General features: G+C 41.4%; 1 protein-coding gene across 4 annotated transcripts in view; it reads left to right on the top strand.

Moving 5' to 3' along the window:
• LOC111144071 (calcium dependent secretion activator) overlaps nucleotides 1–24,719 on the top strand; it is a 469,442-nt gene that overhangs the window by 201,844 nt on the left and 242,879 nt on the right. For all 4 annotated transcript variants that reach the window (XM_022498167.1, XM_022498166.1, XM_022498164.1 and 1 more), the window contains one exon: nucleotides 8,539–8,619. In XM_022498167.1, the coding sequence (XP_022353875.1) occupies nucleotides 8,539–8,619 (81 nt within the window). The remainder of the gene's footprint in view (nucleotides 1–8,538; nucleotides 8,620–24,719) is intronic.

Here is a 24,719-nt window from a genome sequence, read left to right as displayed (position 1 = left end):
TGTTTTCTCTAGAAATAGCCCTGGAACAGAGCCCTAGTAAAGGCAGATCACAGGCAAGCCTGTAGACTGCACGAGATCCTCCCCCAGTAATAAAACCAGAATAATAGTCCTGCAATGTGTTGAACCCCTACTGTGTGAAAACGTCTATTATGATCATCATTACCGTTGTCCTCAGAGGGCATTACTTTAAAGCTATGGGTAGTGATGCTCAGAGAGGTTGAGGGCCTTGGCCCTGGTCACACAGTGTGTACATGACAGAAGCTGGGTTTGATCTTAAGGTTCTTCAATTCTGAAATCCATGCTCTACTTTCTAAGGCCTAACTCCTCTGTGAAGGGCTAATTATCTCTGAAACTACTGGCAAACTATTTAATCTTTCGAAACTTGGTTTCCTTCTTCAAAACAGGGAAAACCTGTTCTGCCCCCTTTTAAGTGTTATTAGGATCAGAAATTGTGTGAGGACGAGATATGCAGATATGCAGGCGGCAGAACGTCAGGTACTAAGAGCTGCTGAGGTTTACTGAAAGTGAAGGCCTGCCAGGCACTCTGCTAAGGGGCGTCCACATACCATCTCTTTTAACCTCTAGCCAGTCCATGCGGTAGGTTTTATCATTATTATTCCCCTCTTAAGAGTTAAGGGAGTTCACAAAAAATGAGAAGTTCAGGCTCCAAGAGCTCTCAGAACTTGCTCAGTACCACTTGGCCTCAAAGGAGAGAGGCAAGGATTTGAAGCTGCTTAGTAGAGGGGGAGAGCAGCCATTGCCGACCACGTCATACAGCATCACCAGATGTGGACTAAGCGGGGACAGGTGGGCAGGGAAGGAGTTTGGAGGCGACGGCCAGGCGCTGAACGCTGTGATGTAGTCACAGTGCAAACATCAGTCCATTCTTGATACAGGAGCTTGGGCACCCACATCCCCTGGAGGGAAACTGGCGCTGTCCTGGCTGTAACTTTCCAGACTGCAGGATGCCAGGAGAGCCGCATTTGCTGGAGCAGTTTGTCTGTGAAGGAGGAGAAAGCACATAGGGCTGTGCAGGAAAGGAGGACCGTGCCAGCTCATAGCAGTGCTTTACAGGGAAGTGCCTCTGCTCTCCTCTGCAGTAGCTTTCGGGAGCCTCCTTCCCAGATACTAATCCCTGGGAACTGAGAGGCCAGGCTTGGAAGTGGAGAGGAACCAGGAAAACAGACCCAAGGAACCCAGGTCAGCAGGTGGCCTACACTGCTGCTGCTGACAGGCATACCTGCCTCAAGCCCCCAGAGGCCACAATTAAGAAGGCTTTATCGGGAATGTAACTGGTGACATGCCAGCAAAGGTCGGTCTTTACCTACCTCTGCAGAGAAGGGCCCTTCCCAGAACACAGTCACTAAGCAGCAAAACATAGCAAGCTGGAAGTTAGCAGGTGGGGAATCTGGTCCCAACCCTCTCACTGATTATTGTGTGACTGTGGGCAGGTCACTTTCCCTCTTTGGGTCACAGTTAATTAACTCGGTCCTTTAGTCGGTCAGGCAATTATCAGAGCCCACTATGTGTTCAGCACTGTGCTAGGTGCTGGGAACACAGAGAGAAGCAAAAACCACATGCATCCCTGCCCTCATGGACCTTAACAGTGCTGTAGGTAAACATCAAATAATCACATAAGTGCATGTAAAATTACAGCTGTGAAAAGTACTAAGAAGAGGAGTGGCCTCTCTCTCTCTCTCTGCCTGCCTCTCTGCCTACTGTGATCTCTATCTGTCAAATAAATAAATAAAGTCTTAAAAAAATTAAAAAAAAAAGTGAACAGTTAGGAAAAAAAAAGAAGAAGAGGAGTAGGAGAGCTTGGCAGGAGAAACTCATCAACTGTGGAGGGTCAGAAAAGAGTTTGCGGCAAAGCCTAAGATGAAGAATAGGAACTGGTTATGCATCAAGGAGGAGACAAGGGGGGATGTTCCAGGTGTGAGAAAGAGTGTGTGCCATTGCCTGGCAGAAGGAGAAAACAAACCCTTCCAAAGGCATCTGCAAGGAGCCCAGTGTCGTGTCCTGGAGGGCGTAGGGGAACATGGTGTCCGACAGGCAACCGAGTTCTGCAGGGCCAACGCCCAGCTTGAGCTGACTACGTGGTCTCGAATGCTCCTTGCTGCCACACTTCTGGATCATTTTCATTGTGTTCCTGAGGCTGAAGTTGCTACATTCCTTCTGAGGCTGAGCACTGTAGATTTTTCCAGAAAGTAGAGCAATTATTCAAATAGTGCATTAAGTAATCTGCCTGTTTCTGTTTAAATTTTCTGCATATTTGAATCATGCCTGCTTCTTTTTTTTTTTAAGATTTTATTTATTTATTTGACAGACAGAGATCACAAGTAGGCAGAGAGGCAGGCAGAGAGAGAGAGAGGTGGAAGCAGGCTCCCCGCAGAGCAGAGAGCCCGATGCGGGGCTCGATCCCAGGACACCGGGACCATGACCTGAGCCGAAGGCAGAGGCCCTAACCCACTGAGCCACCCAGGCGCCCCTCATGCCTGCTTCTTGCTTGACTGGCACCTGCGTGCAGCAATAAGAATGATGAGTTTGGAAGAGTCCAAAGTTGGACTTGCCCCCATATTCATAATGTGTGAGCCTTAAGAAATCAGGCATCCTAGGGAAGGCTGGTGCCCAAGGACATCTTCTGTGCTGCCTGATCCTCCAGAGCCTCGGGCTAATGAGGAGATCCCAAGTCTGGGCCCAATGACAATTTCTCTGTCCCCCTGGAGAGTGTTCCCAGCAGGGTCCCTCTTAAGCTGATCTATAGCTCCATTTACTTAGTGGGCTTGCTCCCTCCCTTTCTCCTCCCTCCAAAAAACTGAATGTGTCCATGGATATGAGAAAAATGCAGCACACAGGAGAATTGCCTAGGTGAGCATATCCCAAGATGTGCTACACAAACGTGTCACACACAGGATGAGGTAGGTTTGGGAGATGTAGGGCCACACGAGTTTGTCTTCTCACCTATGTGTCTTGCAGCTCTCCAGGAAGGAGAAGGAGAGCCAGCTCTAACTGCCACCCCCTTTCTCTGCAGGACCAGTATCTCCAGAATAGACCCTTGGGAAATGCTTTTCTAGACTTTGCAGAGACTCCTGGGACCTAATAGAGAGGGCTCGTCATTTCTCGGGTGGGGGGACTATGGATAGAGAGGTCATGACATCGCCCCCAGGTCTCCCAGCTAAGGGCAAATCGAGGACCAGAACAAGGGCTCCTCTTGTCCACTCCAGGGCTCCCCCGTCCCTGGGTCTAGTTTCCATCATAAATTAAAAACGGCAGGGAGGGGAGTTGACATCTGATGAGTGCCCACCCTGGAATCGGGATAATTCTAGAAACTGTTTTCTAAACTATAGGACCTACTATGTGCCAGCATCGTGCTAGGTGCTTTGCATGCATATCCTCTCAGTGAATCCTAAGAACACATGGGGGTAGGTATCTTATGTCATCCCAGGAAACTGAGGCTTGGGTTCTGTCACTTGTTCAATCCCTTTGAAGAAGGAAATTGCAAAGCCAGGATTTGGACCCAGGTGGGCCTGACTTCCCTTGAAACATGTCACATGCTGTCTCATTTAGTCCTTTCAGTAGCTTTGCAAGATCAAAGTGATCCCCCCTGGGCAGTTGAGGAACCTGGCCTCAGAGGTTGAGAAACATGACCAGGTCACGGAACCAGCAGGATAACTGGGCTCAGAGTCCCCTCTGCCCTATTCTCAGGCCTGGTTCCCCTGCTGCGTGGTGTTCCTGCAGGTATGCACTAGGCCAACGGCAGTGCTGGTCTGAGATCTTGCCTCTGCATGGTCTAAAGGGGTACAGCCATGAGCTGGAGAGAATCCCAAGCCCCAGGATGGGCTGGAACTGATAGCTTAGGTGATACCTGTCAACACGGGGCTGTGCCGAGCTCGGCTCTCCCCTTGAGAGAAGAGCGCAGCGAAACAGTCCCTTTTCTTGGCAGGCAAATCATGACAACCACCACTCTGCCTCTGCTTGACCTCTGCTAGTAGGAAGATTATTTGTCTAATTAGGTAAAGAGCCTTCATGCACATGTACATATTTTAACCCTAATGAGCTGTCAACGGAAAGGTTTGCCCTTGGCCTGGTTTGCCAGCTGATCTTTCCTTTCCTTGGTGGAAAAGGCCAGTGCAGTAAACAGAACCTCGTTTCCATGGAAGTTCACTCTCTGGCTTTTTCTTTCCAGCACTTGAAACGGTAATTACTTGATTCCTCTTTATATTTTTGGATTTCCTACAGTGGGGCTGTCAAGCTCCTAGATTGAGGATGGCCCTCTCTATCATGCCAGGCTGTTTGAGAGAGCTTCGGTTGCATTTCCTTTTTTCAGAATCCTCTGTTAGATCGTTAGCTGTCAGGCAGCCGCATCAACCTTCTGGTCACTCCTTCTAATTAAAGTCTAACAGAGCAAAGGGACTTGACCCCGGAGAATGTTGATGACAGTGGGAAGCCAAGGAAATTTGTCAAGAGATGGGAGCCCCCGATCCCTTCCTTTCTCATGCACAGACTGTAGAGCAGGACCCCCACATCCACACTGCAGAGGGACATGGTCCCCATCGGCCACATTCTTGTCTGAATCTTGGACGCCCCACCGTGGCCCATGTGAGAAGTACAGCTTTCCTGGGCTTGTTGATAACACAAACAGCAACCACCATTTCTGGAGGGTTTGTTCAGGAAACTGTGTGCCAAGAACTGGGCTGAGCACTTTATACCCGGTGTCTCATTGAATTCTCATAATAGCCTTGGGTCAGTTTATTACACTGATTATTCAGATGAAGAGACCTGGAGCGCAGAGAGGTTAAGTAACTTGCTTAAGGTCACACAGCTACTAAAGGGCAGAGCCAGGATAAGGACACGCTCATTGCTCTCATTTCTTGGGGACGGCTCTGGCCCTGCTATAGCCTTTCCAGAAGACATCAGCCAGTCATGACAGGGGAAGGAGGGTAGACATTTCTCTGCCCCCTAGGGGTGGCTCGATGTGTTAAACTGTCCCCTGTATACCAGGAACAAAGTGAGGGCACTGAGTTAGTTAATTGTCAGAACCAGTTAGGAAAGCAAACAAGGCACTAAAGAAAGAAGCCAACATAATGGCAGAGAAAAAGAGCTTCATTGTGAGACAGGCCAGACTCCATTTCTAATGGGTCATACCACTTTACCAGCTGTGTGAACTACAGCAAATTCCTGAACCTTACTGAGACTCAGTTTCTTCATCTGTAAAATGGGCATGATAATGGTAGCCTACTGCGTAAAGCTGTTTCACATGTGAAATTTCCCAAACTGCCCTGCGGGATATTCTTCAGTGAAATAATTGCTTAAAAAACAAAATTAAATGCAGTTCAATAGGAGGCTTATTAATTCTAGAATTGTTCAGAACCATATCATGCTAATATGTACTATAAGTTTCCAGGAGGGAGCAGCATTTCCTGACCCCAGAGTCTTTTTCCTGGGAGAATCTAGTTCTTGAGACCCTTTAAGAAAAGACTGAAGTACAGTTCATAGGATACCCAGGCTTGCCATAGGCATCAATAAATCCTAGTCCCCTCTCTTTTGTGCCCCAAATGTTCAAATAACCTTATCTGTTGTTGCCAGATTTAAGCTCCATGGAGGCAGTGACTAAGTCTGTCTTATTCCTTTCTGTATTCCACTGTCTTGGCATATCAAGACATTCCATAAAAATCTGATAAGTGAATGAGTAAACGAGAGAATGCATGAACTAATGAATGAAGCATAGTGTAGACCTAGCCTACTCGTCTTCTTTGCCGGCATTATCTGCTATCTCTAGTTCCGTCCGATGAGGCCAGATGCCTCCATAAAACTTAGTAATGGGGACGGTTCTGTTGGGCTGTGTTTTCTCTTTTCAGCTTTAAAATCTGTGAACACTGTATCTTCTGACAGAATTCCCAACTTTAGCCCCTAACCTAATCATTTTGCCGCTTCTTAGGAGGAAGTCAGACGTTTCGTTTGCATATGTATTTTGAACAAGACACTTCTGAGTGCTCCCAGTGGATTGGCACCTGGAGCTAAAGAAGTCTTGGGTTTCCAAGGGAGTAGAATGAAGACAGCTCGTTGGCACTTAAAAACAGCGTGGGGGCTACCATGTTTCTCATGTGCGCCTATGGGGAAGCTTGTGATGGATGGACCCCTGGGTAGCAGTGTAACTGCTTTCAGGTGGTTTTCTTTATATGTATGTAGAACAGGATTTCTGCCTCATTCTCTGGGCATAGTATTGGGCAAAAAAAAAATAAATTTCAGTTTAAATTAGAGAATAATTAAGTTGATCAAAGTCTAGCAGACTTCCTTACCGCAGAACTTCTCAGAGACGTTATGCATTTTGATACACCATTTTTGAGACTCAACTGACCATAGTTCTGGAACCCTTTCTTCTGGAGTATTTAATAAGATTGTTGTTAAGCAGAACTCTTTGGGAAGTGCTACCTTAGAATATATGGCCAAAAGTTGCAGTCCAGTCTTTATGATCTAGGAAACAATCCTGCCCCTCCAAACTGTGGAAAGGAGAAGATAAGACAACTCCTGGGGGCACCTGGGTGGCTCAGAGGGCTAAAGCCTCTGCCTTCGGCTCAGGTCATGATCCCAGGGTCCTGGGATCGAGCCCCACATCGGGGTCTCTGCTCAGCAGAGAATCTGCTTCCTCCTATCTCTCTCTGCCTGCTTCTCTGCCTACTTATGATCTCTGTCTGTCAAAAAAAAAAAAAAAAAAAGACAACTCCTGAATTAAATCAGGTGCTAAAAATGCACGGTACAAAGCTAGATGGATTTTTTATGTGTTTTATAAAACAAACCAAGGGGCACCTGAGTGACTTAATCGATTAAGCCTCTGACTCTTGGTTTCAGCTCAGGTCATGATGTCCGCGTTATGAGATGATGACCTGAGTGAAACCAAGAGCCAACAACTGAGTCCATGCTCAGTGGGGCGTATACTTGAGATTCTCTCCCTCTCTCTCCCTCTGCCCCTCCCCTGCTCAAATTTCTCTCTCTCTTGTTCTCTCTCATAAATAAGTAAATCTTTAAAAAAAGACCATTGACAGTGCTTCAAAATTATGACCATAAATTTTTTAGTGTTCCTGTTTATATCATATTAAAGAGAACTTATTTTGTACCATAGATGAGATTCTTTTTTTTTTTTTTTAAAGCATGGATCTGGGTGGGGTTTTTGTTTTGTTTTCTTTTATTTATTTTATTTTATTTTATTTTAGAGGGGAGGGGGCAGAGGGAGAGAGAGAATCTCAAGCAGGCTCCCTGCTGAGTGAACAGCCCTCAGTGGGGATCAGTCTCATGACCCTGAGATCATGACCTGAGCCAAAATCAAGAGTCGGACACTTAACTGACTGGGCCACCCAGAAGCCTCTGGACCTGGGTTTTCATTTTCAAATTTCTAAATAAAAATGGCTGTTAAAGGAAAGGGAGTTAGAAAACTCAGATACTTCTTAAGCTACCTTTTGTTGTGAGTTAATATGCGCTATAAAGAGGAATAAAGTCCATTCTATTTGAATGCCACTGTTCCCTATTTGTTAAACTTTTCTATAAATAAAATCAATCAAATTACTGAACAAAACAAACTTAATTACAGTTTGAAGGATAACAACAGACTTGCTTGGAAATAAAGAGATAAACTTAATTCATAGAGCAGGGATCAGTAACAACAGCCTGCCCCATGTTGTTGCACATAGAATTTTATTGGAACACAGAAATGCTCATTCATTTACATATTGTCTATGTCGGTTTTCACACTGGATTGGAAGAATTGAGTCATTGCAACAGAGATCTCATTGCCCTCAAAGTCAAAAGTAATAATTACATGGCCCTTTACAGAAATGTTTGCCAGTCTCTTTCAATGATGTGGTAAGGACGGAGATTATGTAACCAACCCCTTCATTCTATAGATGAGAAAACCAGAGAAGTTAATGGAGTTGTCCAGGTTTATCTATGCTTGGATATGATGATTTTTACTCCTAAGAGCTCTAACTACAGGGAAGACAAGGATAGATTTCAACTTAGATATCAACACCAATTCAGTGGTAGTGGCCATCTGGAGTACTGGCTGAGAAAGTCTTAGGGCTCAGTGAGAAGGAATATGATGATTGATTAAGCTCCATGGTCTAGGGGTGGGACAGCTGTAAGATATATGCCATGTAGGCACTATGGATAAGGACCATGTCTATTCCACTCATTTCTAACAGTTATATTACTGGCTCCTTCCATGTATGTCTGTCATGTAAACACTTTTTTCATTGGGCCAAGATAGAGGTGCTATGCTGGGCCCTCATTAGACGCACCCCTGCCTAACAGTTCCGAAGTGATTCTTGTGCAAGTTCATTCAAATATCTTTTCTAGCAATGGCCTACCACATGGTAGGATTTAAACTTAAGATTTCTGTCCAATTGGATTTGTCTGTTAAGAGATTCTTAACATTTAGTGAAATATGTCTATGGGGGCAGAGATTGGGGCATGTAAAATGCAAAGTCATGAGTTTATTGGTTTTTGTGATCCGAACTGAAAGTCTATATTTGTGCTTTTGTGCAGCTGGACAATCCGGATGAGCAAGCAGCCCAGATCAGACGAGAGCTGGACGGACGTCTCCAAATGGCGGACCAAATAGCCAGGGTAAAGAATCTTTGGGGACATTTGCTGGGGGACCAGGCCAAAGTCCCACACAGGAAGCACACTGATTATGAAGGTCCACAGACAGATAAAAATGGAGAAGCAGAGAGGAAGAAAGATGGAGACAATCATATGATTGAACCCTCAACCCTCCTTTCTCTGGGCAGCTCTCCCAGAGGTGGCACATATATTTCCCCATGCTCCAGTCAACACACAAACTCCAGCCTCCCCTTCCCCCCAATATTTCCAACTGTCTATTGAGCATGTCCTCTTGGATATTCCCCTGCATTTCTAGTTAAATGTGTTCAGAATCGAGCTCCTTATCTTCTTCTTCCCGCCATACATATTTACCTACATTGTCTCCTGTTCACGTGTCCTCCGTTGGTTACTATGGATGGGACCTCCTAGACATTCTCAGTTTCTCTTTTCTCCCCATAGCACCCCACACTCAGTCAGCCACCCAGGTCATTGATTCTGCCTCTGAAACGTGGGTCAGATCCCTTGAATGCTTTCTAGTACTACTGCTGGGGCTTTGATTCAGGCCCTCATCCTCATCGCCGGGATCTGACAGTAGCCTCCTAGTGGGAATCCCTGGCTCCACTCCTGCCCTTGACTGTCTGTCCTTCACACAGTTGCCTTCCTAAGCCTCATGCATGAACATCTCAAAAAGAGAGCCTCAAAATCCTTCAGCAGAATCCTCCACTGTCCCCAGAACGAAATCTAACCTCTTCAGAATGACATTCCAGGCTCTTAATCCACAGACTAGATCCTTTCTTATTCACTCATCTCCCACAACTTTGCTACCAAAATTCCCCATTCCAGCTACAGAGAATGTCTCCCTCTGAAGAGTCCAGCAGGACCTTTCCAGCCTCAGTGACTTTGTACCCACTAGAGTGATCTTTCTTATCTTCTCCATTTAGCACACCCTCTTACTCAGCCTTTGGTACTCAACTTAAAACCCCTTCTCTAAAAGCTTAGCTAGTTCCCCTCACTCTCATGCCTTCTTCATACCACATATAAACCTTTATTATAACAATTCATTGAACAATGACTATATTTTTATGTGTCTGAGCCTCCCAGTAGAAAAATTTCTCTAGAGTTGGGATTATGTCTGATTATTGATGACTGAACCTAAGTGTTATCTACTATTACTGCTTTTGCTGTCACTTGTGTTATTATTGACAGTAGTAATACAGTTATATTCACTGAATACTGATTCCATTTCACGCATTCTAAATGCTTTACATGTACCATCTCATTTAATCCTTCTAATAGCCCTATAAGAATATTTCAGTTATCATTTTTGTTTTAGAGATGGGAAAATCAGGACTGAGCATGATAGATACTAGTTAAGACACTGCACTAGACTCTTAAGTCTGTCTAGATATGAGGCCTGAGAGAAGGGTAAGATGTTTACATAAGGTGCAAAATATAAAAGCGAGGGGCCAAAAATGTAGTAAGCAAGATAAATAACATTTTAATGAAATATTTTTTAATCAAAATTGATGCAAAAATCCATGGAGAAAAAAATATCAGAATTTTAAATAATTAGATCTTACTAGTTCCTATGGTAACCACAGGACATGTGTGCCTATGAGGGTAGGGAGCTGTGGGAGGTGGTAGGGAGGATGAGCAGTTAGCAGAGTTTGCCATCCAACCTTTCTCTGCATGGAAAGAAATGTGTCAGGACATGGACATGTGGGAAAGACTTCCACTAGAAGAGAAACCAAAAAGAGATTCCAAAAAGCTTGAAAATCTCCATTTGTGCTTAAGCAGCATTATTGAAATATTTTGCATCTTGTTTTTGGACATCTTTGAAGTTTATAGTAGAGTCAGTCTGTTGGCTAAAAATAATATGCAGTTATGGATTTGCCAAAAGGTAGCGTAAAAGGCTTTTATGTTTGAGAAATCCTGCTTAACAAGGAAAAAAACATCAATAAGGCTTCAGAATTTACTAACATAAACTCAGTGTCTCCTCAGCAGATTATCCAGAAAATAGAGGTCATTTGGTCCATTCTCTGCCTTTAGGCAACTTTTATATCCCCAACTAATAAGCATTCATTCTATTTGAAGAAAATCACACACACACATACACACTCCACACACACTTCAAACACAAGTTTGTGGCTCCTTTATTTTAGTTGTTTTCTTTGAGGCTTCAGATGATAATTTAAGAAACTAGTGTAGACTAATTTCAATTTTTTAAAAGACCATGAATGAACAACTGTTATATAGTGAGCCATATTGCTCATCCTTGAACAATAGTAGACCAAAAAACTCTCTCCCCCAGCCCATACCACTAGGTATTCTGATACCAAGTAGGATATTATTGACAACTTAGAACTGGGCTTTCTTAGACAATGAAATAGCCAATTAGAGTGAATCCTGGTCATTAATTTTAGAGAATGGAGAGAATTTCCAAGTATATGGAGAATTCTCCAAACATTTAGGGTATTGAGGATTTCTGTGAAAGAGTCTGCCCATCACTATCTCCTGTTCTTGTAGAAATGAACTCTCTTTTTCTTCGTTGTTTATTAATACCAGTGGTCTCCTTGCCACAATAGTTAGTCCTAGAAGTGTGTTCTTTACCCACATGAAACCAGTCACAGTTTCCAGCCTGCCCTACCACAGGTGATTGGTCCAGAAATGGATTCCTGATGTAACTAAACCAATGAATTACTGCCCTGGGACCCGTAGATGGTGGGCCAACAGCTGTGTCTTCTCATGCTAGAAAGAAGTCTGCAGTTGTGTTTAATTCTTCCATGTAGGGCAAAGAAGATAAAAGAATGAAGTCAACATACAAAGAGAGACAGAGACAGGAAATATACCAAGATACTCAGGATGTTCAAGTCCCTGACTGCACTTATTCTTTAGCCTAAGCTGTGTAACTGCTTTTCCCTGTTTAGTTCGGTTCTGAGACAAATAAATTCTCTTTGCCTAAGCCAGCCTGGCTAATAGGAAGGAAAATTGAGACATGTCTGCTAAAAATTGAATGAAATATCAAGTTTTAGATATTGGCTAGGTCATGAAGGGATATTGAAACAAAGCACCCCAGCTTATCTTCTTTTAGCAAACCCTGATTTTTCTATTTCTGACATCACAGTGAATTTTAGGGAGAGTGTGCAGTTCAACCCATATGGCTGAACATCAGCTTCTGTAAATATCATAACCAGAAATTCCTGGATAGGGGACAGGCAAGATGGTGGCGTAGGAAGATCCTGAGCTCACCTCCTCCCACAGACACAACAAATCTACAACTGCATGTAGAATTGTCCCCTCTGAAGGGGGCCTAGAAACTGGATAAGTAGGGTCTCCACAGCAAGGGATGGCACTGAAATGGGTAGAAGTGGCAGAGACACAGTCTCATTGAGGAAGAAACCACACTCCAGATGCAGCATCCCATTAAATCAGAAGGATCTCAGAAATATAGGAATTACTGCTGAGGAGCAAGAGATTTGAGTTTCACATCAAAAACTTCAACCATTAGATCCTACACAGATCAGTCCCCAAAATACCAGGCTTTGAAAACTAACAGGGAATGCACTCAGGAAAACTATAGAACTGTAGAGAAAACAAAACTGCTATCAGAGGGCTTAAGCACAGACTCACTTGACCCAGAAACCAGTACAAAAACAAGAGATTGAAAAGCACATAGACCACAGGTGAAGGAGATCCACTTACTAATCTTAGAATGTCAGCCAGTGAGGCAGGAGACAGCTGAGCCTCTCCCTGGAGACTGAGACACTGGCTGCAGCCAATTTTCCTATTGCATTCTGCTGTGCTCATTCTGATGCTGGTAGACACCACTGTGGAGTCCTCCCTTGAAACTGCAATTTCAGGGTATGTGCCCCCACTGAGAGCTCTGTACAATCCTGTACCTCAACAGGGCCTCTCAGCCAAAAGGACAATAACTACCCATCAGCATACCTGTAGTACACAGCCAGGCCTTGCAGCCAGAGGGGATGGGGCCAGCCCTGCAGAACAGTACACTGTTACCCAGCCACCACAGGAGAGTATACATAGCCCACACTAGGGACACCCCTGGGTGCTTCACTCAGGTGACTAGGGGAGTTTGCATTACTGGGCCCCACATGACACATTCTGCATAAAGCCACTCTTTCAAGACTGGGAGACTAATCAATTTAATAGATAGAAATAAATAGAAAATTAGGCATAGTGAGGAGACAGAAGAATATGTTCCAAGTGAAAGAACAAGACAGAACCTTAGAAAAAGAACTAAATGGAGATAAGCAATCCACCAGATAAAGAGTTCAAAGTAATGGTCATAAATATGCTCACCCAACTTAGGAGAAGAATAGTTGAACACAGTGAGAACTTCAACAGATAGAAAATATAAAAAAGAGCCAAGCAGAGCTGATGAACATAATACCTGAAATGAAAAATATACCAAAGGGGCTCAACAGCAGATTAGATGATGCAGAAGGATGGATCAATGACCTGAAAGATATGATATACAAATCACCCAATCAGAACAGCAAAAGAAAAAAAGAATTTTAAAAATGAGGATAGTTTAGAGACCTCCAAGATAACACCAAGTGTACTAACATTCATACTATGGAGTCTCAGAAGGAAAAGTGAGAAAGAAAGGAACATAAAACCTATTTGAAGAAATAATGGCTGAAAACTTCCCTAATCTGACAAAGGAAACATGCATCCAGGTTCAGAAATCACAGAAAGCCCCAACTAGGATGGACCCAAAGGAACACACACCAAAACACATTATACTCAAAGTGTTAACAGTTAAAGAGAGAATCTTAAAATCATCAAGAGAAAAACAGGTCGTTACATACAAAGGAACCCCCATAAGACTATAGCTGATTTTTTTTTTTTTAGCAGAAATTTTGCAGACCTAGGAGAGGTATGATAAACTCAAAGTGCTGAAAGGAAAAAACTTATAACCAAGAATACTCCACCCAGTATGATTATTACTCAGAACTGAAGACAAGGAGTTTCCCAGATATGCAAAAGCTGAAGGAGTTCATCAATACCAAACCAGCCTTACAAGGAGTGTTAAAGGGATTTCTTTAAATGGAAAAGAAAGTTCATAACTAGAAGTAAAAAAATTATGAAAGAAAAAAATCTCACTGGCAAAGTAAACATATAACCCAGGTAGTAGATGAACCACTTACATAGCTAGTATGAAGGTTAAAAGATAGAAGTAATGGGGCACCTGGGTGGCTCAGTGGGTTAAGCCTCTGCCTTCGGCTCAGGTCATGATCTCAGGGTCCTGGGATTGAGCCCCGCATCGGGCTCTCTGCTCAGCGGGGAGCCTGCTTACTCCCTCTCTCTCTGCCTGCTTGTGATCTCTGTCAAATAAATAAATAAAATCTTTAAAAAAAAGTTAAAAAAAAAGATAGAAGTAATAAAATCATCCAGACCTATAATAATTATTCAAGGGATACACAAAATAGTAAGATGTGAAGTATGATGTCAAAAATAAAATGAGGGAGGGGTAGAGATGTTGTACTTTAAGAATATACTTGAACTTCAGCAAACATCAGTTTAAAATAGAGTGCCATATATGTAGGATGTTATACATAAGCCTCATAAAAATCACAAACCAAATACGTGTAATAGATACACAAAAAAATAAAGAGAAAGAATACAGGCATAACAATAAGGAAAGTCACCAAATCACAAGAGAAGAGAGCAAGAGAAGAAGACAGGAAGAGAGAAAAGCTACAAAAACAACCAGAAAATAATCAACAAAATGGCAATAAACATATCTATCAGTAATTACTTTAAATGTAAATGGACTAAATGTTCTAATCAAAAGGCATATAGTAGCTCAATGGATTAAAAAACAAACAAACAAACAAACAAACAAACAAGACCCATTTGTATGCTGCCCACCAGAGACTCATTTCAGATCTAAACACAAACACAGACTGAAAATGAAGGAACAGAAAAAGGTATTTCACACTAAAGAAAAGTTGGTGTAGCAATAATTATATCACACAAAACCGACTTGAAAAAAAAGACTATAACAAGAGACAAAAAAGGGCATTACATCATAATAATGGGCTAAGTACAACGAGAGAACATATAACACTTATAGATATTTATGTACCCAGCACAGAAGTTCCTAAATACATAAAGGAAGCATTAGCAGACATAAAGGGAGAAACAGGTAGTAATAAGAATGATAGGAAGAGATTTTAACAGCCCACTTACCTCAATGGAGAGATCATCCAGACAGAGAATCAATGAGGAAACATTGGCCTTAAAAAATACCTTAGGTCAGATGGACTTTATCGATACATACAAAGTGTTCCAATCAGAACAGCAGAACATACATTCTTCTCAAGGGTACATGGAATATTTTCCAGGAGAGATAGTATGTTGGGCCCCAAAATACATCTCAATAAGTTTAAGATTGAAATCAGATCAAGTATCTTTTCTGACAATGATACAAAACTAGAGATCAACTACAAGAAAACTATAAAAAAAAAAAAAACTACAAAAAACACAGAACCACAAACACATGGAGGCTAAACAACATGCTACTAAACAACCAGTGGGTCAATGAGGAAATTTAAAAATACCTTGAAACAAATAAAAATGGAAGCACAATGGTCCAACATTTGTGGAACACAGCAAAAGTAGCTCTAAGAGAAAAATTTATAGTGATGCATGCCCACCTCAAGAAACAAGAAAGATTTCAAATTAATAATCCAACCTAAAGGAACTAGACAAAGAACAAAGCCCAAAGTTAGTAGAAGGAAGGAAATAATAAAATCAGATCAGAAATACATGAAGTAAAGACTAAAAACAAAACAGTAGGAAAGATAAATGAAACCAAGTGTTCTTTGAAGAAATAAACAAAATTGACAAACCTCTAGCCAGATTCATTAATAAAAGAGAGTTCAAATAAATAGAATCAGAAATGAAAGAGAAGTCCCAACTGATACCACAAAAATACTAAAGATAATAAGAGAGTACCACAAATAATTATATCCCAACAAATGGGACAACCTAGAAGAAATGGACAAATTCCTACAAACATAAAGTCTTCTAAAATTGAATCAAGAAGAAATAGAAAATCTGAATATACTGATTGCCATTAATGAAATTGAGTCAGTAATCAAATAACTCCAACAAACAAAACTCCAGGACCAGATGGCTTCACAGATGAATTCTACCAAACACTCAAAAAAGAGTTAATACCTAGCTTTCTCAAACTATTCCAAGAAACTAAAGAGGAAAGAATGCTTCTGAATTCATTCTGTGAGATATTAACACTACCCTGATTACTAAAACAGAAAATTACAGGCCGATATCCAGGATGAACATAGATAAAAAAATCCTCAACAGAATAGGAGTAAAAAATAAAAAATAATAAAAATAAAATATGAGCAATCTGAATTTAACAGTACAGTAAAATGATCATATAGCATGATCAAATGGGATTTATTCCAGGGGTGCAAGGTTGATTCAATATTGGCAAATCAATCAATGTGATCTATTACATTAACAAAAAGAAGGGGAAAATCATATGGCCATTTCAATAGATGTGTAAAAAGCATTTCAGTGAAATTCAACATTTAATTGTGATTTAAATTCTCAAAAAAGTGGGTATAGAGGGAATGTACCTTGATATGATAAAGGCCATCTATGACAAACCTACAGCTAACATCATACTCATTGATGAAAAGCTGAAATTTTCCACTAAAATCAGGAAGAAGACAAGATACCCACTCTCACCACTTTTATTCAGCATTAGAAGTCTTGGGCACTTGGGTGGTTCAGACGGTTAAGCGTCTGCCTTCAGCTCAAGTCATGATCCCAGGGTCCTGGGATGGAGCCCCTTATCAGCCTCTCTGCTCAGTGAGCCTACTTCTCCCTCTCCCTCTGCCTGCCTCTCCCCCTGTTTGTTCAGTCTCTCTCTCTCTTTCTCTCTCTCTCTCTGTATGTCAAATAAATAAGTAAATAAATAAAATCTTTCAAAAAAAAAAAAAAAGAAGAAGAAGTTTTAGCCACAGAAATCTGACAAGAAAAAGACATCCAGATTGGGAAAGAAAAAGTAAAACTGTCACTATCCACAAATGACATAATACTGTGTATAGGAAACCTGTAAAACTCCACCGAAAGACTATTAAAACTAATAAATGAATTCAGTAAAGTTGCAGGATACAAAGTTAATATACATAAATTTGCAAAATTTGTAAATACAAACAACAAACTATCCAAAAGAGAAATTAAGGAAACAATCCCACTTGCAATCGCATCAATAAAATAGAATACCTAGGAATGAATTTAAACCTGTCGCTTGGAAAACTAAGACTCTGATGAAAAACAGGAATAAATAGAAAGGTATACTTTGCTCAAGAAGTGGAAAGATTAATATTGTTAAAATTTCCATACTACCCAAAGCAGTCCTTACATTCAGTGCAATACCTATCAAAATACCAATAGTGTTTTTCACAAAACTGGAACAAATAATCCTAAAATTTGCATTGAACCACAAAGACCTCAAAAGCTAAAGCACCTTGAGAAGGACGAGCTCAGATGGAGGTATCACACTCCCTGGTTTCAAACTATACTACAAAGCTATAGTAATCAAAACAGTATGGCACAAAAAACAGATGCACAATCAGTGAACAGTATTGAGAGTCCAGGAATAACCCCACACTTATATGGTCAATTAATCTTCAACAAAAGAGGCAAGAATATACAATGGGAAAAAGACAGTCTCTTCAATAAGGGAAAACTGGACAGCTACATACAAGAATGAAACTGGGCCACTTTCTTATACCATATACAGCAGTAAATTCAAAATGGATTAAAGTCTTAATGTGAGACCAGAAACCATAGAACTCCTAGAAGAAAATATAAGCAGAAAACTCTTGGACATAAGTGTAAGCAATATTTTTTTGGATCTGTCTCCTCAAGCAAGGGCAACAAAAGCAGGATTATATCAAGCTAAAAAACTTTTGCATAGTGAAGAAAACCATCAATAAAAAGAAAGACAACCTACTGAATGAAGAAGATATTTGTAATTGATATAACCAATAAGGGATTAATATCCAAAATATATTTTAAAAACTCACACAGCTCAATTAAAAACAAAAACAAAAAACAAAAAACAATCCAACTTAAATAGGCAGAGGATCTGAATGGATATTTCTCCAAAGAAGACACACAGATGGCCAACAGATATATGAAAAGATTTTCAACATCATTAAGCATCAGGGAAATGCAAATCAAAACTATAATGAGATATCACCTCATATTTGTCAGAATGACTATCACCAAAAAGAAAAGAAATAACCAGTGTTGGTGAGGATGTGTGGAAAAGGGAACCCTGTGTCCTATAGGTGGGACTACAAAATGGTACAGCCACTATGGAAAGCAGTATGGAGTTTCCTCAGAACAAATAAAAATAGAACTATCATGCAATTCCACAATTCTGCTTCTGGATATTTATTTGAAGAAAACAAAAACATTAATATAAAAAAAATATGCACCCCTATGTTTACTACAGCATTATTTATGATTGCCAAAATAGGGACACAACCCACGTGTCCATTAGTAGATAAATGGATAAAGAAGCTATGGTGTATATATACAATGGAACATTACTCAATCCCAAAAAAGGAATGAGATCTTTCCACTTGTGGCAATATGGATGGATCTAGAGGGTGTTCAATAAGTGAAATAAATCAGACAGAGAAGACAGATACCATATGATGTCACGTGTGTGGGGAATCTAAAAAACAATAAGCAAAGTGAAACAGAGACTCATGGAGAACAATCAGAGAATAATCTGGTGGTTGTTAGGAGAAGAGGGTCTGGGCTAAATAGAGGAAGGGAATTTAAAGGTATAAACTTCCAGTCATAAAATAAATAAGACACACGGGTGCGTGTACAGCATAGCGAATAATAATATTGTAATATATTTTTCGGTGACAGATGGTACTAGATTTATACGGTGAACTCTTTGTAATGCTAATAAATGCTGAATCACTGTGTTGCATACCTATAACTCATTTAATATTGTACATCAACTATACTTCAATTAAAAAATGCCTTCACAAATACAGGTCCTCACTTTTCCATCACTGGGATGGATTCCACCCCAATTCAAAGATTCAAGATGCCTTTCAACCAGGCCTACACCTTACTTCTTCCTGCCCATCTGGCCTTTATTAAATGTTTTGGGCATTGGCTGTACAATTTCATGTAAACTCTCATTTAGACCTGTGATACACAATCCAGAGAATTACAATAAATCTTCCCAGTTTAGGCACATTGAAGAGTTTAAGTGATGTTTCCAAATTCACTCGGCCAGTAAGTAGAAAGCTGAGTGCTCCGATTCCAAGCGTCCTGCTCTTTTTGTGCATAGTCAGATGACAGGTAGGAAGTTACACCAGGACAGGACTCTCTCTCTCATTGATGACTGCCCCCCCAAGAAGGTACTTTCTCTCTTCCACTAAAATTTACTCTACACTTCCTTTAGTTTATCCAGAAGGCCAAAGGAAGGAATAGCCTCAGGCAGAACTGGCTTCTGGAATTCTGCATCCTTTCTGCTTTGACTTCCTTGGAATCTGATAAAGAGGTTGTAGGGACCTGGTGTCTCTGCCGGCAGCATTGTCATCATCACGCGCTAATAAAAGGCGTATGTTTGTCCTTTCTCCCTAGAAGACAAGGAAGGCAAGTGCAGGGCAGCTTTCCTCTGCTGAAACCTTGTGCTGTAATCTATCAATTTAGTCACACCCATGTGCCACATATCATCAGACAGAGATGGCTGTACGAGCCTCCACTGTGAATATCGGACCTGCTGTCTTGAAAGTTCCATGAATAGGGGCGCCTGGGCGGCTCGGTGGGTTAAGACTCTGCCTTCGGCTCAGGTCGTGAATCTCAGGGTCCTGGGATCAAGCCCCGCATCGGGCTCTTTGCTCAGCAGGGAGCCTGCTTCCCCTCACTCTCTCTCTGCCTGCCTCTTTGCCTACTTGTGGTCTCTGTCTGTCAAATAAATAAATAAAATCTTAAAAAAAAAAAAATCCATGAATAGGAGCACCTCGGTGGCTCAGTCACCTAGGCATCTAACTCTTGATTTCGGCTTAAGTCATGATCTCAGAGTTGCCCTGCATTGGGTTCCATGCTGGGTGTGAAGCTTGCTTAAGATTCTCTCTCTTTCTCTCTGCCCCACCCCGCCGAAAAAAATGTTCCATGAAGAGATCTAAATTCCTTTTTTTTTAATGTGGTAGAAAAGACTTCTTTATCCCTGTTCAAACATTTTTCCAAATCCTCTCATATTGATATTAAAATGTCCTCGAATTTCACCTAGGAATTAAGTCTAAGTTATTTAAATTGTGTGATCAGAAGTTGACATTGGAGCTTAAACAGACAGATTGTGGCATTAGTGGTACTGTGATATTTGCCAATTCTTTTGGTCACATTTTGAGGTAAAATTCCAAAATTCGTGAGCTAATTATATAAGACAAATAATATAGCTTTTGTAGTATTCATGGCAGAGTTCTGGGAGTGAAACACCATTGGTTTTTCACACTATCAAGTAAATGTGGAGTTGCCATTTAAACCCCTATTCTCGGGACGCCTGGGTGGCTCAGTTGGTTAAGCAGCTGCCTTCGGCTCAGGTCATGATCCCAGCGTCCTGGGATCGAGTCCCACATCGGGCTCCTTGCTCATCAGGGAGCCTGCTTCTTCCTCTGCCTGTGCCTGCCATTCTGTCTGCCTGTGCTTGCTCTCTCTCCCTCTCTCTCTCTGACAAATAAATAAATAAAATCTTTAAACCCCTATTCTCTGCAGAGCAAAACTATCATCTCATATCATGGTCCTATTGCAGACATTGATGAGACTATGCCCCCAGGAAAGAAAAAATGTCCAAATATTTCCCTGATGGTAAGTTTCTGTTCCACGCATTGCCAAAAATCAGATAAAAATAGAATCTTCTCCAACCAGAGAATGATACTACCCACCTCCCTGCAGCTTACAAATTAATATTTTGTACCTGGCATTCACCCTGGGTCATGAAGTAGCAATGTCCAGGCACACAAAAGTTTGCTTAGGTTTTTTCACCTGGAAGAATGTGTGTACAGAACATCTCTGTGACTCTGACCTTTGTAGGTACTTAACGACCCAGGAAAATCTGAGTTCAAGCAAAAAGTCTAAATCTTGGGGCATCTGGCTGGCTCAGCTGGTTAAGTAAGCATCTGCCTTTGGCTTCAGGTCATGATCCCAGGGTCCTGGGATCAAGCCGCATTTCAGGCTCCCTGCTCATTGGGGAGTCTGCTTCTCTCTCTGCCCCTCTCCTCCACTTGTACTCTCTCCCTTGCTCACTCTCTCTCTCTGTGTCTAATAAAATAATCTTTTTTAAAAAATCTAAATGCTGAGGGGATCCTCTGAAGTTCATGAAGTCAAACCTCTTAAAAATGGGTTTGAGTAAAGAAGCCAATCCTGGAAGTTATCATGCCTGTGCCCAAAATACCTTCTAATTTGTGTGATGCTGAGTTTTACAAACTATTTACCAAGACTTTCTTTCTCTCATTTAATATGCCTACCTTTCCTCCATCACTCCCTGATCTTCACCCAATGCCCACCATTGCACCGTCCACGTTGACGGGTAATAGTGGAACGCTCATTGCTGTGGGGGGCTGGGCTTTCCCTAGTCCTCTGCTGAATGCTGAGATGGAGTGATGCGGATGGGTGGGCCATGTTGAGGGTCTCCATAGGGTTTGCCTTGGTTCTTTGCCATTTGGGGCCAGATAGTTCTGCCCTATCCTATGGTAGCTAAAAACAGGGGCTCTAGGTTTCAAATCCAATTCTACGAATTATTGTTTTAATTTCTATGTATTATTTTCCTTCAGAACATGGGATTAAATAACAGCACTAACCTTAGTTGTTGGAAGAACTAAATGAGGGAAAGCACGTAAAGCGCTTACCTTAATGCCCAGGACGCAATAACAGTTGTAAATGCCAGTTAGCATCATGGTCTTTAAGACAGTCATCATCATTATTATTGCAATTGTTATTGTTAGAAGAGCTGGTGGTAGCATGGCGCCTGATAAACCTGGATATGGATATGTGTGCCTGCATGTATGTATATGTGTGTGTATATATGTATCCATATGGGTGTACATATGGATGGATATAGTGTGTGTATACATATATACTATGCATGTGCTGATTTTATAGACATAGAGTCAAAAGTATTGGTATTTGCTCTTATCTTTCATTCTTCACAATAACTCTCCACTTCAAATATGGAAACTGAAATTCAGATATGTGAAGAAACCTGTCTAAAGTCACACAACTAATAGGAAGTAGACCCAGGATTCAAAGTCAAGTTGATTTCACCCATGTGGACTGAATAAGATTCCTTGGTGCCCTTTGGACGCTGCACATGCCTCTTTCTTCATGTGTCACTTGGTGTTTACTAGATAATTTGCTGGCACTCCCCTTCACCCCATTCTACTGCCTCTTTCATCCCCAGTGATGACATCCACACCATCTGACACATGATAGGAGCCCAGGAATTGCTTGAGAGATTCTTTTGAATAAGTGCGACACTGTCTCTGAGCTTTGTATCTAGAAAGTGTCCTTCTGCCACATCTTCCTTCTGATCGTCTATCAGTTTGTCATTTGAGCCTTTGGAATCTAAGCATGGTCTGAGTGGCGGTACCTTTGTCTGCTTTTACATGTACCCACTTCCTCCTCTATGGATAAAAATGCAAAGACAGAAAAGTAGATGGCTGACAGAACTGTTAGCACTTTCAAATGCTATTTCTCAAGACGTTCCAAAAAACCACTCCGTGTGGCTCGACATAAATAACCCTGTTAGGAATTGTCCTTGGGAGGCCATCCCCATTGAGGAATGGTATCAATCCTGAATGAAATAAATGGACGATAGAGATTTTCTTTGGAAGACTTTGTCCACCCATATGCTATGTCTCTCATAAAGCGATATGAATAAACAGTGTTTTTGTCAAGGCTAATTTACTTTTATGCCTGGGAAAAGTAGCAATCAAGATGGACGACTACATTTTCCTCATTTTGGCACAACTTCAGCTTTGAAATGTGTTTGTAATGGGTCTGCTGCCGAACACTCCCCTCAAGAACCTCAGGCTAGATTGACAGCATGCTATTTCTTCTCAAGGCTTTAGTACCCAAGGCAGAAAAATGTCCTTGTTTTCCCTTGCAGACTTGAGTTTTATGAGCCTCTTTTTATGATGTCATTAGGAACTGTCTAAGTTCTGGGAGGAGTGATCATTCTTTGGATTTTTCCTATATTCTGCTGCATCAAGTTTGTTGGACTCTAACTCTGGGCTAAAATGGTATTGTCTGTAACCACTGGGTCTTCTTGCAAAACCTCAAGACTATGGAGTTAAGAGACAATGAGTGAGTCCTAAAGGTGGGTGTGATAAAACAGGATGGTAAGGTCTCTCAGTGCTGATTAGTAGGAAAAGAATCCACTCCACAGACATGACGGTTTTTCTCTTCATCTCCGTAGCAACTGCAAGGCTAGCAGCTGCCAGTAAAAATTGAGAGATACCACTTACCCATTTTCCCAAGCATTCCATATAGTTATGAGGTTTGAGCCCCAACATGAGGAGTAAAGAAGTCAGTGGAACAGACCTCAGGCTGCTGGTATATAACCTGCTTGGTGTCTTCTAACTTGGCCTTGGGGACCACTTTTTGACCATGAATTAACTTCCCTCACTCTTTCCTTTGCTCTCAACAAGATGAGAAAATATTTGTGGCCATCTACAGTAATACAGACCTTCTTAGATTCATGGTTACTTGTATATTTTTCATGGAAAGAAAAAAAGAACAATGATTCTGTCCCAGCCAACTCAAGCTGGTGGCAAACTCTTCCTCATCCATCAGACTCTCAGCCTGAGGATCGCCTCCTCTGGAAAGCCACTCCTGATTCTCTCAGCTCTTGCCTGTCTCATGTCTCATACGCTGCAGTTACAACATCTACCTTGTTGCTTCCCCAGTAGATCTTTCTCCCCACTGATTGTAAGCTTCAGGGGAACAGTCCACATCCTTTCATCATGATCCCCCCAATGTCTAACACTAAACCAGGCACAGTGTTGGTGGTAGTAAATATTTTCTAAGTGATGGTGGACCAGCAGCCAAGTCCTCACATCTCTGTGGTCTTTTTCATAAAGTTTGTCCAAGTCTTTGAGGCTCACAGTTATCCCGGATTGAGTCCAAGAATGATAAGAAGAAAAAGGAAGGCTGCTGTGCAAAATTTTAGAATTAAGATTCTTGCCTTGAATCATTACTAGTTCTCATTGAGCTCATCAACCTAGTATGTTATTTCAGAGGTGTCTATCCTGCTTCTCCTTTTACTTTCACCCACAGTGTGTTTGGAAACATTCACTGGTGGACTGAGCCCAACCATAAAGCAGGAAGTGATTATACTAAAAGGCTCCAGAAGGAACAAACACTCAAAGGTTGCTGGGTAGATTTCAGACCCCCATGCTCATTTACACAGAAAAGCAGAATCTCACTGTTCTTCCAGAACTATTTCATCATCTCTCTGCCTCCACCTCATGACTGAGTTTTAGCTGCATTGATAACTTACTATGGACAGTTTGACAAGCCATCCATTCATTCACTCAACTCATATGTGTACTTACTATGTGCCAAAGATTATTCTAGAGAATAAGAATTCACCAAGGGTATCAAGACAGACATCGTGGCCTAGCGGGAAAGATAAACAATAAATAAATTTCACCATTTTCTATTAATTTTAATAAGTGTTACCAAAAAGTTGAGCCTAGGTATTATAAGAAAGTATAATAAAGGGATTCACCTAGGGAAATAAAATTTTGAGGCTGAAATACAGAAGATGGCAAGATGACTGAGAATTACCTAAGGAGACAAAGGGGAAAGGGGAAGGCTTATGACAGCCCCTGGATAGGAAGAAGACTGGCATAGCACAAAGACATCTCCAAGCTCTATACAGAGGATTTACAATATGAATTTTAGTGAAACTTCTATGGTAACAAGAAAGAAATACCCTTCTAGCTAACTAGTGTGTGAGGAGACTTATTGAAAGGAGAACAAAAGAATCTCAAAAGATCCAACAGGAAAAATAAGTGGACTTT

Source organism: Enhydra lutris, unplaced genomic scaffold (assembly GCF_002288905.1).
Source record: "Enhydra lutris kenyoni isolate GAN:26980312 unplaced genomic scaffold, ASM228890v2 scaffoldscaffold10, whole genome shotgun sequence".
NCBI classification, from domain to species: domain Eukaryota; kingdom Metazoa; phylum Chordata; class Mammalia; order Carnivora; family Mustelidae; genus Enhydra; species Enhydra lutris.
This window is presented reverse-complemented; position numbering and strand designations above follow the sequence as displayed.